Here is a 16,163-nt window from a genome sequence, read left to right as displayed (position 1 = left end):
AATAGTCAGAGGCTGTAATTCTAATAAAGATATGAACCCACAAGTTCTCCACAAAGCTACAACACAACTTCACAGAAAAGGAAAAATAAATGAGACCTTGGCCAGCGAAGCCTCATCCTTGGACTCTTGGGAGTTGAGGTCCTGCAGCTCGGTCTCCAGCTGGTCCAGCTTCAGGTTGACCGCACACACTTCCAGGTCCTTATCCTGTAGGAGCCAACAGAGAGGAGGGGAGGGTCAGGGAAGTGTGAACAGATACACACGTGATGAGAGAAGACTTATTGACTCAGCTCAGCAGGTAGCAACAAGTCACACACACACACACACACACACACTCCAAAAACTATTTCCAAAATGTGTGTTCATAATTACTGAAACTGCGTGGACATGCACAGTGCAATCCTGAATTACATGGAAATATGTATAAAATCTGCCACAACATGTTTAATTTATCCATTTGATTAAACTATGAGGCTGAAAAGACATCTTGGATTTACAGTAAATACTGTAGATCACTTAATACTAATATAAATAATATTATTATACATGGAGTAGACAAAATCTCATTAAAACTGTTTGCAAACAACTCTGTAAAACTGCTCACAGTTTTTTGCACAGTATCAGTTTTCAGACTATTCCCTCTCGACATTTACACTAATATTGAATGCAGCTGCAAGTTTGTTTCTATAAGTACAGTATTATTCTTATGTGCAGTAGTTTGGATCCAGCTGCTTTCATGGAAACAAACTTGATGAGGGATGATTAGACACCTTCAGGGACTGTCAATCCTGACCTATGTATAAATTACACTAATGAAAAAATAAACATCACATCCAAGTCACATGTCACACTGTAGCAGACAGATACACACCTCCAGCTGCTGCCTGAGGCTGAAGGCCTCTCCAGTCAGCATGTCTTTCTCTCGGGCCAGTTTCTCCCTCAGGGTCTTCTCCCTCTGCACCTCTTCCTGGGCTGCACTCAGCTCGCTGTCGAACCTGCAAACACACCAACACCCCTCACTGATTAACACTGTCAAGAACACTCTACTGAAGTGCATCTACTGCTACTGGGATTCAATTTAAGGGGCAAACTTCATAGTGTGAGATTCTTTTGAAGTTCATGAAAAAAGTGAAATCACTTCAAATGTGCTGAGCTGGTTATAGACAGGATCCATAACAGTGTATCTCCTCTGTTTTAACAAACATATGCCTATTCAGAAACATATATGGCTACAATCCATGTCTCACACACGCACATATACACGCACACGCACACGCACACACACACACACACACACACACACAGTTTGAGTTTAGCAGCAGTACAAATGAGCTGGAGACTGGACTGTTCTCTCTGCACAGCTTGATGCTATAAACAATCTGGAACACAATAATATAGTTTTTCCTTTACAGTTATTTTATGACAGCAACACCACTGGACCTCACACACTCAGAGGAGGAAGGTAATACAACAGTGTGAAGTCACATGTGCCTGAAGACACCTGCTCAGACATGACATTTTTGGAAATAGTTTTTGGTGTGTGTGTGTGTGTGTGTGTGTATGTGTGTGTATGTGTGTACTGACTTCCTCTGCTTCTTCTCCAGGTCGTGGTTGCGGCTCTGTTGGCCCTCTAGATGAAGTTTGGTGTCCTGCAGTTCAGACGTCAGCCTCTGGGTTTTCTTCTTCAGCTGCTGGATGTTTCGCTGGGACTCCTCGTTATCTGCCTGCAAGTCACTGATCTGTGCCAACACATGCATATAAAACATCAGAACCTGTTTAACATGGTGAAAAGCCTGTCACTAGAAAATGCACATAAATAAACATCATGCAATGACAGGGAATGTTCAGAGTGGTGGACAAACTGAACATGATGCTTTGATGATGGTGCTGGATGAAGGTGACAATACATCATCTGTGGATGATGAATGTGTGTATGAAATTTCAAAGCAATCCATCTAATAGTTAGCGAGATATTTCAATAAAAAACTAAAAGACTGACCACATGGTGGCACTAGAGGAAAAGTCAGGGTGTCACTAAAGTCATAATAATACAACATCTGGGAACCCTCAATGTCTGAACCAAATGTCATGGCAACATGTTGAGATATAGTTAAGAGTCTAGACTAGGGCTGCAACTAACCATGAGTTTCATTACTGATTCATCTGTTCATTAGTTTCTTGATTCATTGAATTGTTTGGTCTGTAAAATGTCAGAAAATGGTGAAACATGTCAATCACTGTTTCCCAAAGCACAATTTGATGTCCTAAAATATCTGGTGACAACACAAAGGAACTGATCTCTTTGCTTTTGCACCAATAATAACTTCTGTTCTGTCACTATTTAGTTGCAGGAAGGTTTGGTTTGGTTTGAATGTCCTGTAGCAGACACAGCATCAGTACAGATCAGAACATCATGTGGTCAGAGTCACTTTTGACCCTGAGATGAGGAAATAGGAGCAGGTTTGATACAGAGACTAACACGCTCTCTCTCTTAGACAAACAAAGATCCATTAACGTTCCACCAACAAACCCAAAATGACACAACTGTAAAAAGTAACATAAGACAGATTTTGGTGAGAACTTATCAGAGAGACTTCTCCTCTTTCCTACCATCAGATTGGAGTCATACACACCACTGTCAGAAAATAAAAGATTATCAGTAGTGTGTAGTTAATAAAATCCATAAAATTCGCTCAATTGCATGTGTCTATTCTTTGAAGTGATACAGGTGATCTATTGAACTGTAGAGCCACTAATTCAGAAATTGGACTGATTTATCTAAATGTATTGATTTATTAAACTTAATTAACCCCACAGGTCACAATGACTTCTAGCAGGTAGATTCTGAACCAATTTAGAACAGGACCCAACAATCCCACCCAGCTTTGTAGTTTTTTGTATTAATAACCATGATTATTAACACATATTGTTATAGTTTTACCAGACAAAAAGTATCTAACAAGTATATAGAAGATTTGATTCTATAATACTTAGAAGTGTTACTGCAGTCACATTTAGATGTCAGTGGAAGGCTGGTGTGTGTGTGTGTGTGTGTGTGTGTGTGTGTGTGTGTGTGTGTGTGTGTGTGTGTGTGTGTCAGTGTTCACTCACCCTCCTCTCCAGTTGCCGTTTGTTCTGCTGCTCCACCTCCAGCTTGTCATCAAACTCCTGCTGCAGTCTCTTCTTGGTGAACTCGATCTCTCTGATGGCTCGTTCATACTTCAGCCTCCATTCTCCTCCTGTCACATTCAACAGGTTCACACTCACTTTTGTCAATATGCTTCTTTCTGTTTCCTCAACAGCATCTTAATCTTCCAGGACATTATCAAAGTCCAAAGATTCAAACAATAAACCTGATTTAAACTGTCCAGATAAGGCAAATCTGATTTACTTTTTTTTCTCCACATTAACAAAAACAACAAATTCAGGAATATTATCATTTTATTTATTTTACTACTATTGTTTTTATTGCTTGTGTAATTACTTATTTATTGTTCTGTATTCTTTTTATTCTTTCTATTTTTACTCTGTGGGATTAATAAAGGAATATCTTATCTTAGCTTATCGTATTTTATGAGTGCTAATATTACTCAGTGTATAAATAACAGTGAAATATATAAAAGGCAATCCTAAACTTCAACCTATGATAGCTCCTACTGACCTTTGATAACTATAGCTATAATACAAAGTCAGATCTATTCCAACCTGTGCAACAAGAGGAAAAGTCAGTTTTCCAGATCAAAATTTGTTTCCATTGTTTTCATCATCATCATCATCATCATCATCATCATCATCATCATCAACTAACTTCAAATATTTATAGCTAAATCTAGGCTTGTGAGGTATCTCCATATGGCTCAGCCTACACATTCTGGAGGTGCTCCAAGTCTGATATGAAAAATACCTTCAAGATTAAGTTGCAGTCTCATTTCACCTGAATCAAAGCTCTGCTATGGTACAAACAAGCAGAGCTGTTCCAACCTCTGCAACAAGAGGAAAAGTCAATTCTCCATTCACAAAGTGTGCGTGCTGCACAAAGACAGCTGGCAGCCTGCCTGCAGGGTGCCTCCAACTGAATCCTTACTTCATTTTTCACTTTTAACTGATCAATTGCTACTGTACTTCTTGACATCGGATCTTTCTTGGCTTTTGTCAAAGGATCGATCGGACACTACCCCTGCAGTTCCTCCACCTCCACTCAAGCACACAAACAGGGGTTTTCTTGCCAACGCTGAGTGAATTACTGCTGTTGTAAGGTCTGAGTGGGAGTTTGTACTGTATATATGTACAGTTTATACAATGGGTGCACAAAGGACCTGAAACTCTACAAAGGCTTGAGTTTGTCCTTCAGTGCAATGCTCATTGTTCATCCTACATTTCTGTCCCACTGCAGATATACTTAGAGCAAGCAGGTGATGTGGGAACTTTGGGGTGTTTTTCCATATGAACATATCATTCCCAAAACACTTACAATTAATACGTTAAGTGTTAATTAACACTTCATAAAAAATGTATCCCACCATTCATTTCAATGAGATCACTCTTTGTAACACTAATTATTACACTTATTCTCAGTCAGTGCAATTATCTTCTCTTTCTGAAATCCATTTACATAGTAGTACAGTATGCAACACAGCTGCTGAGGTTTAAGTTGCTCTACCTCAACAGATGTGATAAAACTCACTGAACTGTCAATCAAATGTGACCTGCACATGCCCACACAGCCCTGTGAAGACGTCCAATCAGCCACACAGCAACTTCAGCACAGGTCTGACTTAGTATTTTATCAGTGAGTTTGTGAGGCAACGTTCCATAAACATATACAGGAGTCTAAGCAGATTGAGTGTTTCTTGTATTTTGGGTGTGTAGGAGTGTCTGACCTGTGTCGTCATCATCCATCTCCCCATTGAGCTCCGAAGCCCTAATGAGTCGAGCCTCCATCACTTCCATCTCCATGGACTCCATCTGTTTCTTCATGCTGTCAAACTTGGCCTGGTGGAAGAGAGAGAGAGGAAGTGGTTACTATGACAACATGAAAACATCGGTCTCCAGGCTTTTATGTTTTAGAGGCCAAACAGAAACACATTAGACACTGAAGAGCCACGTCAGATTAAGTCTCATGGTCCACCAGAGGAAGGTTTTGATGGTTGTTGATGGATGACTGAAAGGTCTCATGGTGAGAGAGAAAAATTAGGATCATAACATTTATTCCTGCCAAGCTGTGAAAACTACTGAGTTTGGAGCAGTTCATAAAAAATGTGATATATAATTTGTAAAACTTTTTAAGAAGCACAACTATGTGAAAAATGTGGCTTTGTTTGCCCTGAAAGAACCTTTCAGATCATAATCCCAACAACTAAATCATATTTAAAGCAAAAATAATGTTAACATGTTTTTTTTAATATGATGTTAATAGTTTTATATCATAAAAAAAGAAAAAAAGCTCTTTGGGGAAATATCAGAAATGCTCCTTTTTGTCTCAGCTGGCTGTGAGACAGTAAACAAACAGCTGTAGCTAGTCATGAACAGACGGTGTGTAAATGTCTGACAGGACATTTGCAGGTATGTTTACATGCTGCAGCTGAGCAGCTAGTCAGCTGGCTAACTGCTACAACATGCAAATCTACAGGATGTGTGTTCATGTTTGTAAGTTAGATAAGAAGGAGATTTAAACAGGAACAATGATATGGGTTGTTGTTCAGAGTCTGTTGCTCTTGTGTTGTGTAGCAAGATACTGTCAGACTGCTCTGCCTATTATACAACATTATTGCTTTATGCTAAATATATCCTGCAGTATTAAGATAACATTACCAGCTACATAGACTGATAATAGAAGTGTATTTCATTGAATTAACACAAAACTAGGAGGCGCCATCATTAAACCAAAGAATTGAAAATTTACATTTCTCCCTTTTGGTTTCTGTTTTGTTCCTCAAAGGAGAACACAGAACAAGTGATTTACAAAGAAGATATGCATGCTTTAGTAGACAAAAAAATCAATACATTTCATTTGGACTTTAAGTTAAAGGGAAACTTCAATATTTTTCAACAAAGACCCTCTTTTTCCAACTTTTTGTTTCTAAGTGACTGTTGGGCGCACCTTTTTTTTTTTTTTGGCATAGACGCCTTTATTTATCAGTAGACCGACAGGAAACATGGGAGAGAGGGGGATGTGACATGCAGCAAAGGACCAATCAGGATTCGAACCAGGGTCGGCTGCATATATGGCATGCGCTCTAACCACTAGCCATGAAAACAGGCTGCAATTTAATCCTTTGGTAAAACAGCACCATGCACTTTAAGGATGTACATTGATGATGCACACTGTATTACATTGCAGCCTGATTTGTGGCTACATGCTGCAGTGCTTTGCTCAGTTCAGTACTGGAACAATCATCAGTACTAATTGTTATTTCAGTAGCTAAAGGAACATTACAAATATTAAGGTGCAACTTGAATGTCCTGTAAACAGTTTCAACAGTCAAAGGGAGGGAATGCTTTTTGGGGCTGCAGGAGATTTTCTTGATGCAGTATCGCACTTGGTCAGTCTCATTTCACCTCTCTTAAAACATCCATGAGCCAAAGATACATTTCAGTGAAAGAGTTAGCTGTTATTTTCAATGACTCCTCCTTTTCTTGGAGACCCTCCAAAGCTTTCTAAAGGATTCACTTCCAAACTCCACAAAACATCTCACTGTTTATGCTAAATGTACTAACTATTTTCCAGTCCATTGCAATTCCAAATATGTAATGAACTCTTCCCTTTGTGTAAATACCCACATTGCCCCCTTGTGCCTCTCCCTCATTCACACACGCAGGAAGAAAATAAAATCATCCATCCCGCATTTCTATAAGCCAGGCTATTTGTTGCCGGCCCTTCCCCACGGCTATCTGAGCAGCCACTGGAAAAAAATCTATCAATCCCAACATGGCCAATAAAAATAGGAGGAAAAGATGCTGTCAAAAATGTCAAATAGTGAACTAAATGGGTCGGAGGAGCAGGAGGAGGGCAGTGATGGAGAAATGGCTTGACGATATGATTTCACAATTAGTTTTCATTGCGTGTGTGTGTGTGTGTGTGTGTGTGTGTGTGTGTGTGTGTGTGTGTGTGTGTGTGCATGTGACAGAGAGAGAGAGAAATGCAGAGTGAGCGGGAGATAAGACTACTGGTGGAAGAGAGAAAAACACAGAGAGGATTGGAGATCATGTCCATGCATGAACAACTGCATGGTCAGCGTCAGTCGGTGGTGTCTATGTAACACTGGCTGATCTAATCATTTGGTCAAATATGAACTAAGATTATTAAGTGCTGTCAGAGGTGGTTGAGATTTTAAAAAGTAAGTAAGTATTAAAACACATACTACTGATTCAAACAAGAGTCTATAACCATGCTGCAATAGCAGCTCAGTCAGGCTATACTGAGGCACAGTGGGGCTTTAAGCTACATTTCTAACATCAGCATGCTAATATGCTCAAAATGACAAAGCTAAATGTTTAGCAGGTGTAAAGTTTATCATTTTAGTTAAGTGTGTGATAATTGGCTCGAGGTAACACAAGAGGCTGATGGGAATGTCATTACTTTGGCCATTAATTACAGGGAAAATAGAAACAGAAAAGTATATTAAAATGATTTAGTCACATTAGTTCATGGTGTTGGATGAAAAGTCAAAGGATCAGCACAGTCAGAAGGAATCGTCTAAATGAATGACCTTGAAGGCTTATAGAAAATGTCATGATAATCCATCCAATAATGGCTGAGATACAATTTGTTGTGACCTTAAATGAAATAAGGTTGAGGATAGTTTTAACGGAATGTGTTCAGTTTGGTGCAGACTGAACTAGAACTGAAGGAGGAATTTTGGATTCTGCTTAATTTTCTCAGAAATTAACAAATGAAAGGCTGCATACCGACAAAACAGTATTGTGTTGTTTCAGGTGAAAAACTCATTTAGTCAGAGAGGTTTTAGAGCCCAGCAGGCTGTGCTCTCCTGCTGTCTGGGAGCTGGGATCACACAGTCTGGTATATACTGTAGGTACAAAGGCTAGTGTGTGTGTGGGCGGCTCACTGTTTATTTGTTACAATACACAACTTTGACCCAATTAGAGTACCATAAACACAGTATGAATTATTTTATTAACTGCATGAAAATCAGATTGTGTAACAGAATCATAGAATACATTTATGTTAAGTTCCTAATACTCAAACTTAATGGTTATTGTCTGGTTACAATCTTAGTAATGGCTATAATGAAACTACTGGCATTCCAACATGCTTTAACTGCAACTGTACATAAAAGAAGGAAGTACAGAGCCAAGATTCAACACAATGAAGCTGCTCAATAAATGTAGAATATAAAGTGAGCAGTCACTTCTTCATCACAGTGTTATCTGTAACTGATGTGATGAATGTAAATAGTCATAACTAGTGAGCTAGCAACCATTGTGGGGCTTACTGTGACTGGGTGGCACTAGTACACAACATTAACAACACTTGAATGAATTTTGCTGTCACTTACTGGTCTTAATACACACTCAACATGTTCTCTGCAAACACTGTCCAATTTACAGCCAAAACTGTGATATCAAATAAGAAAGTGGAACTGGCTGATAGTGGAACAGAGTGTATGCCTCTGAGACTGCATGAACTGAGTATGGGGAGCTCCTGGGTCTTTAATAATTACTGCCTGAATGTCTTGACAAATCAGCACTCTTATTTAAATATGAGACGGCCTTTCAGTTACCCAAATTTAATGTTATATGAAACATTTTATAAAATTCACAGTCCCTTTGGAAATTTAAGACTGAGTATGAAACCCCACAGGAGCAAAGTCAAGACTGTCTACCAATCTGCTCATCAATCATTCCTGCTGATGTGCTAATGTTGAATTTATATATAAATGAGCAAACGTTAAATTTTACAATACGGCTCATTATCAAACTTCATTGTCAGAAAATGTGGCTGTGTTGTAGAAAATGTTATTACCTCACTGCTGAGGGGCTAATTGGGCTATAAACTGTTATCCATCTCTATTTGCCATCACAATAAGGTAGCTCCATTTTCATTTGCCTTAATAGCGCCCTGCTTGGAAAAATGCATCAAGTGAAGGGATGGGTCAGTGCTTTAATGGACACAGTAAAGCTTTAGTCCCCTGGTGTGTGACACTTTTAATCAAACCTGAACTTAGTATTAAGCTGCAGCAATGCATCACTGCAGCATGTGAACACAACACGGCTGTCTTCCTCTACAGACATGACTGTGTTACTAAACAACACCGTCACTGTGTGTCCTTACCTGCAGGTCCTTCATGTCCTTCTCCAGCCGGAGTCTCTCAGAAGTTTCGGTCTCCAGCAGCTGAGAGGCCGACTCCCCGGTGTTCCGCTCATCAGCCAGCTCTGATGATAGCTCTGTGATCTGATGCAACACACACACACACACACACACACACACACACACACACACACACACACACACACACACACACACACACACACACACACACACACACACACACACACACACACACACACACACACACACAGACAGTCAAGTTGTTGTTCTAAGAGGTTTGGAGATTTGTCACATATCATTTACATGTGATTGGTGTTACTGTGGGTAATGAAGGTCATTAGATATATGAGAAACAAATAGCAGAGTTATAAAATATAAAATATATGTGACACACAGAATTGCTTCACTGATGCCTGTAGTTCACACAGGAATGTGTCACACATTAACTGGGATGTGCCCATCTACGCAGCAAATGTGATACAATTACTGTTTTCCCAGAGAGCTGATGCACTTTAAGGTTGGAAAATGACAGTGGTGTGTTCAGACCAGTTGGTGAGAATCAACACATAATGATTTACATGAAAACATCACCGGTCTGAGACGCTGTATAGACAACAGGTAACTGTGTGCAGGTATTTTGTCACTGTGTCATCCTCAAACAGTCTATAAGATGCAGCTACACACATCAGGCCTTTATGTCACATACAGCATGTCATTGCAAATTATTACACATACAAATAAAAAGGTGATATTTCCCTCTGCTGAAATTCACCATTCATTTGCTCCCAGGTTGATATTCTCCTTTTTGTAATGAGTTCAACCAATCACAACAAGCATTACAATATAGTGTAAAAACAATGGCTGGTCATACTCTTATTGTAAATGTCAGGCAGCAGCCTTTATCACCAGCACATGAACACTGCTCTCATATAGTAGCACTTGACCCAGATAGAAGTAAAATGAGAACACATGTTCTTATAAATAGATGCTGACAGTGCATGAGGGTGTACAGGTGCTGCACAGGTGCACATGTAGACTATAGGCAGTTTATGATTAACATAGGAAGTACTGGACCAGTTGTTGGTGGCTTGCCTCAGCCTCAGTCTCTGTGGATTTTATGACTGTAAACTAGACTGATCTCAGCTGACCTACTGAGCCTTCTGACAGTGTGTCTGACCTGGTCTCTGCACTGCTCACTGATGTCTACTCATCATAACAGACATGGTTCATATCACACCTCTAAGACTAATTAACAGTTATCCTGTCCTTTCATGGTGCATGTCTTTGTGTTGTTATAGCTGTGTTTCTCATAGAAAATCATTTGTACTGGATTGTCAGAGGTTTAGTAATGTCCTATACATGTATGTGTGTGTGGTTAAGCATGCTTACCCGGCTCTCGAGGCGGTCGCTGTTGAGTCTCAGTTCATTCCTCTCTTTCTCCACCTTCTCCAGCTTCTGTTTCAGCTGCTGGATTTCTTCCTGAGAGGGAAAAGAAGACATCAGTGACATAAATATTTATGACGATTCAGCAGAGGATGGCAACTGTGTTTGTTGAACTATTTCTTATATCTGACAGATTTGATTCAGTTTGATTGATTAAATATTACTGTGAAACTAATATTACGTGTGAAATTTTGATTATGAATCCTAGTTGTCTCTTTTTCTTTAAGTTTTAAAGTCCAAGACTGGCCTAAATGCTACTTCTGAGACATTCTATGAACAAAATGAAATGAAATCCTGTAATACTAAATTAAAATAAATAATGTCAACTTCTATCTTAAGTCTGTATCAGCCTTGAAAAGTCTTGCGTTCCACCAGAAAATGTTGACTATGTCCTGTGTAGTAGAGCCAGTGTACCATTCCTCTATGTATGTACATGATAGTGTGTAAGTGTATGTGTGTATGCTTACGTCCTTGCCGCGGATCTGTTCCTCAGTGAGCTGCACCTCTATCAGAGGTCTGACGGTGGTGAAGAGCTTCCACCATGGCCAGCCTTTCACACCACGATTCTTCTTGATGTTCTTCTGGATGCAGCGGATGGCCAGATCCTGGATCTGTCACACACAGCAGAGGACAGAAGAACACACAGCTGAATGGAGGCTGGTACTCTAACAACTAGAAATGAGTATGGTATTTGTTGTTTTCAGAGCAGCAAACTTCATTTAAATGTTATTATAGGGGGTTTCACCATGTGCTGATGTGTTTATAGGTGTGGGGGAGCAGCAGGCTAAGCATAGTTAGCACACAGGTTTAATGGTCTAATGTTATGTCCCCAGTGCCTCCACACAGGAATCCAGAAGAACCTCAGTCACAACTCAAGCTCATGACCATTCTGTAGGTGAGTTGGAACAGAGATGTACTGCTTCATGACAGTCCAGTGTGTCCTTTGCAAGATAATAAGACACTTAGCTTTTTTAAGTAGTGACAGTCTGGCCATTTTGTGGTGCAGCATGTTCCTTTATCACCATTTACACACACACACACACACGCACACACACACACACGCACACAGACACACACACAGACACACACACACACACGCTAGTTTATTTTAACTTAATCCTCACACACACAATCCTCCTGCCAGAAGTCCTCAATCTCACTAGAGAACCAAATGTGGATTCATCCGCCTCTGAAAATAGTCCCCAACAAATGACTGAGCCTTCATCAAAATATATGGTATTTGTGAGTTGTTTTTAAAGTGGTACATCTTCAGTAGAAAGCAATGGGCTTTGAATTGAGAGCTACAGACAGAGTAGTCAAAGTCACAGTGTTCAGAGACACAGAGACAGACTAACACATGGCTGGTTTTGGTCTTTTGATTGGATTTGTTGACAATATCAAAGATATAGAATATTGCCAGTCTTATCCTTCACTAAGATGTATCTCCTATTAAAAGTGAATGTTAAGGAAGGACACTCAGCAGTGTGTGCGTGGAGAGGGTGGTGGGGGGGGGGGTAATCTTGGGTGTTATGAAGAGAGTTTTTGAATCATTTGTGATGACTTTGTTAGCTGGACTTCTTTAAGTGACACTTACTAGTGCAGCATGAGGCTAGTAACATCCAGAATGGTCAATTTAACAGATTGCTCAATCAACACCATAAGAGACATTATAGGACAAGATAGATCCTTACTGAGCACATCATATCTGTCATATCTGATGTATTAGACAGGTTGGGACTGATTACTTCATACTTTTTTTGGAATCAGCATTTACAATTCCAGACTTTCTAACAAGAAAACTGGATTTCTTGTAGATCAGATGTTCAAATGTATATTCTCAATAGTATTTGTTGGAGTTTATTTCATATATTAGAATGCGGGCCATGTATTTTTTTGAGTGGACCAAAATAAGACACAAATAGCAAATCTTTAGCCCTTAAAGTCAGCTCAGGAATAAAATCTTGATAGCGTTTCTCTTTGATTCTGACTCTACAGTACAACCACTAGGAAAACCTTCTTCAAGATAGGAGATCTTTGATAAAGATGATTACAGAGCGGATTAGTCAACATTTACCAGCCTCTATGATCACATATGCCTAAAAAACATCCATAACCTGCTCTGTGCTGTGACTGATGGCTTGTTCTAACATTTCAAATACAAATCAAACCATCAGTGAGATACTTGTAGTCTGTTGAAGAAGCATTGAGAGAAATCTTCCTTGAATGTAGATAATCTGGAGACTTTCATGTTGCACAACAATAGACATGATGTTCCCAACCATAATGACAGTCTGTGTTTTTACATAAGCATATGTATGTATGCTATGATATTATCATTATATCAGTGGGATGCAATGATCTTCTGATGACAATATATTATCCAATAAAGTAGTTATCATGAAAACGTACAAACTTCTCTCTTCTAGCAGATACCAGACAGATGTTCACAAATGCTCAAACCAGTAAAACCAGTTTCCATGTTCAAGTTAGGAGATTAGCAGCAAAATTGTTAACAGAAGTTGGTTTCTGACAGGTTGACCACATGGTATGAAAGCACAAAGAGAAGCCTGAGCAGAGAAAGATCTATGTGGCAGGATGAAAGGAAAGATCAGAAGGCTTGAAGAGAAGGTTGAGAAACACTGATCTGGGTCATTTCCTTCTAATCTTCATCTCAACACTTTTACAAACATGATGTGTGATTCCCACACTCTTCCTGACCTGGACCGTTCAAATACTCTTTACTCAAGTCACTACTCAGGAAAAACATGAGAAAGGCTGCACATCTTATTTTAGAGGGATTCTGCTTTTTCTAAGCTGTGATAAATACATTTGTCAAGCAACTGTTTAAGTGAATGATCAAACTTGATGCAAGACATGATATTTAATACACTGACTCTACTTATATCAGCTAGAGTTAACAAGAAGAGTCTGACAAGTCTGAATAGATGAATATTCATATAATAACAATAATAATATTATAACTCATTGGAGTGTGGCCTACTGTTACAACAAGAATTGCTACTGTTTGCATCTTTTTATATTGAACTTTATTGCTATGTTTTATTTATGTGCTAAGTTGTTTTTAATCGTCTTAAATGTTTTTTATGGCTCAGAAAGTGCTATCTAAAGTCTGTTATATTGTTGTCTGACCCTCAATATAATGACTATAAAGCTACTAAAAATAAAGAAAAGCTCTCTCTCTCTCTCTCTCTCTCTCTCTCTCTCTCTCTCATTCATGCCACTATATCAGGTAACAATCTGTTGAATTCATATTGTATTGCAAGTTCATCTTTACATTTATTTATCATTTCTTAGTAGTGTGTAGTTAATAAACTCAATCAGTTGTGTGTGTCTATACTTTGAAGTGATACAGGTGATGTATTGAAACGTAGACACTAATTCAGAAATTTGACTGATTTATCAAAATGTATTGATTTATTAAACTTAATTAATTAAAATATTGAGATGGAGGTGGTGCCCCTGATAATGAGAGCTTATACATTTGAACATCAATAATTGTAAGATCAAGAACTAACATAATATCTACAGTAAGTGAGAAGAACAAGCAAAGCTTAAAATACAGCCGGACTCTTTGACTAAAGCTAATTTCACTGAATATTCACTCAATATGACACATTATGTACTATTCACTTACTCTTGAAATTATTCTGTGGCTCTGTGGGTCTACATACAGCAGCTTCTGTCTGTAGTGTTCAAACCAGAGCGAGGTGTCTGCTTATTTAAGGACAAATTAACAACTTTTAAGACCTTTTTAACACCTCTTTAAGGACAAAATAATAGCATTAAACCATAGATTATACCATGAGTTTGACTGAAATTGAAAGAAAGAGGCCATACATACAATAATGATAAGCACAACACTAAGTTATGTTATCATTTATGTATGGATAACTTTATGTATTTATTCGGTTTTCTCCTCTGTCATAACAAGTAAAATGTCTTGTTTAAAACTGCTCTGCAAACAGTGGAGGAGTATTTAGATCCATTCCTCATGTCAGTGCAGTAATAGTATGCATTACCATGGTGGAAGTTTTTCAACTAAGTACTAAATGCAGAAAAGTGTCACATATGATTGTTGTACTCTTGTATACATAATATATTATGAGACATACGTATAATAATGCAACAGCAGGATTTTACTGTTATAGTGGGTTGAAATGGAGATCATTATGAAGTCATTTATAAAGGACTGTAACTGATGATTAGTTTCATTATAGTTCCAAATGCTGATTATTTCATATTTTAATTAATAAATTGATTGGTTGGTTTTGTAAAATAATCTAATAATAATAATAATAATGATAATAATGATAAATAACATAACATTCACTTTGCCCCAGATCAATTCACCTTTAACACATAAACTCCAGATATTCAAAAACTAAATATAAGACATTTTAAGACTTTTTAAGGATCTGTTGGGACCCTGTAGAGTTTAAACCTCTGTGTTCATGACTCACTGAACAGGTCTGGACCATTTGGAATTACGTTCCTCACAAAGACACAATTTTATATATAAGCTCTCCTAAACCACTCGTACACTGCTAATAAATCTGTGTGACAGATTCTTTATTTTTGTGTTGGTCTGCAGCAGAGTGGCATCAGCACAGGAGTCATGTATTTTATACTTCTACTGGAACTCTGTAAGTCAGACTGCTGAAGCCTGAAGGGTAAAAAAAACTGTGAAGCTGCCCTTTAAAGTCAGTTTTCCAGTGCAGATTGTCAATTATGTCTTCTCACAGTATGTCTTATAACAAACAGAGGATGCGTTTGGGTGTTGGGTTAAGTTATGCTTCATCACTTCTCAGTCTACATCAACACCTTGTACATAAATAGCAGTGTGTAAACATCCATCATGCTGAAGCACAAAGTAAACAGTGGTCACCTTAACTGAAAAAAAGGAAATTCATAATGACACGTCTGCATCTTCTGCTGCCCTCCAACTCTCCTTTACACCTGGCACCTAGCAGGCAGCCACACACACACACACACACACACACACACACACACACACACACACACACACACACCAAGCAGCAGCGTCTGCCTGAGCCCACCTGTTCCCAGTCGGGGGTGGAGGTGGGGTGGGGGCTCTGTCTTTAGGCAACTATTTAATTAGGCTCAGTGTTGGCTGGCTGGCAGTGGAATCCCCCACGCTCCTCCACTCTCAACTGTTCCCCATGAATGTCAAAGAGATAGAGAGAGGAGAGAGAGGAGAGACAGACTGCAGGGCTTCAAAGCAGCCAGTGGATCTCTTCTATTTATCTATTCCCCCACGGCGAGCCACAGCCTCTCTTTTTTTGCAGCTTTCCCTCTTTTCTCCCCTTTTCTCATTCTCCACCTCCTTTCACGCTTCTCTCCCAGAGTGCTTTGAACGCTGTTCCCCCCTGCGGGTGGTGGGAGCTGGGGGGGG

General features: G+C 39.0%; 1 protein-coding gene across 3 annotated transcripts in view; it reads right to left on the bottom strand.

Annotated features, from left to right (window-relative positions):
- The window catches only part of myo18ab (myosin XVIIIA b), a 145,184-nt gene that overhangs the window by 38,703 nt on the left and 90,318 nt on the right, over nt 1-16,163 (bottom strand). For all 3 annotated transcript variants that reach the window (XM_053321307.1, XM_053321310.1, XM_053321308.1), the window contains 8 exons: nt 11,197-11,340; nt 10,676-10,765; nt 9,290-9,409; nt 4,878-4,989; nt 3,109-3,236; nt 1,582-1,736; nt 869-992; nt 97-204 (listed from right to left, as the gene is read on the bottom strand). In XM_053321307.1, the coding sequence (XP_053177282.1) occupies nt 97-204; nt 869-992; nt 1,582-1,736; nt 3,109-3,236; nt 4,878-4,989; nt 9,290-9,409; nt 10,676-10,765; nt 11,197-11,340 (981 nt within the window). The remainder of the gene's footprint in view (nt 1-96; nt 205-868; nt 993-1,581; nt 1,737-3,108; nt 3,237-4,877; nt 4,990-9,289; nt 9,410-10,675; nt 10,766-11,196; nt 11,341-16,163) is intronic.

This window comes from Scomber japonicus, chromosome 6 (assembly GCF_027409825.1).
Source record: "Scomber japonicus isolate fScoJap1 chromosome 6, fScoJap1.pri, whole genome shotgun sequence".
NCBI lineage: Eukaryota > Metazoa > Chordata > Actinopteri > Scombriformes > Scombridae > Scomber > Scomber japonicus.
The sequence above is the reverse complement of the archived record's forward strand: the minus strand, read 5'-3'. Positions and strand labels throughout refer to the sequence as shown.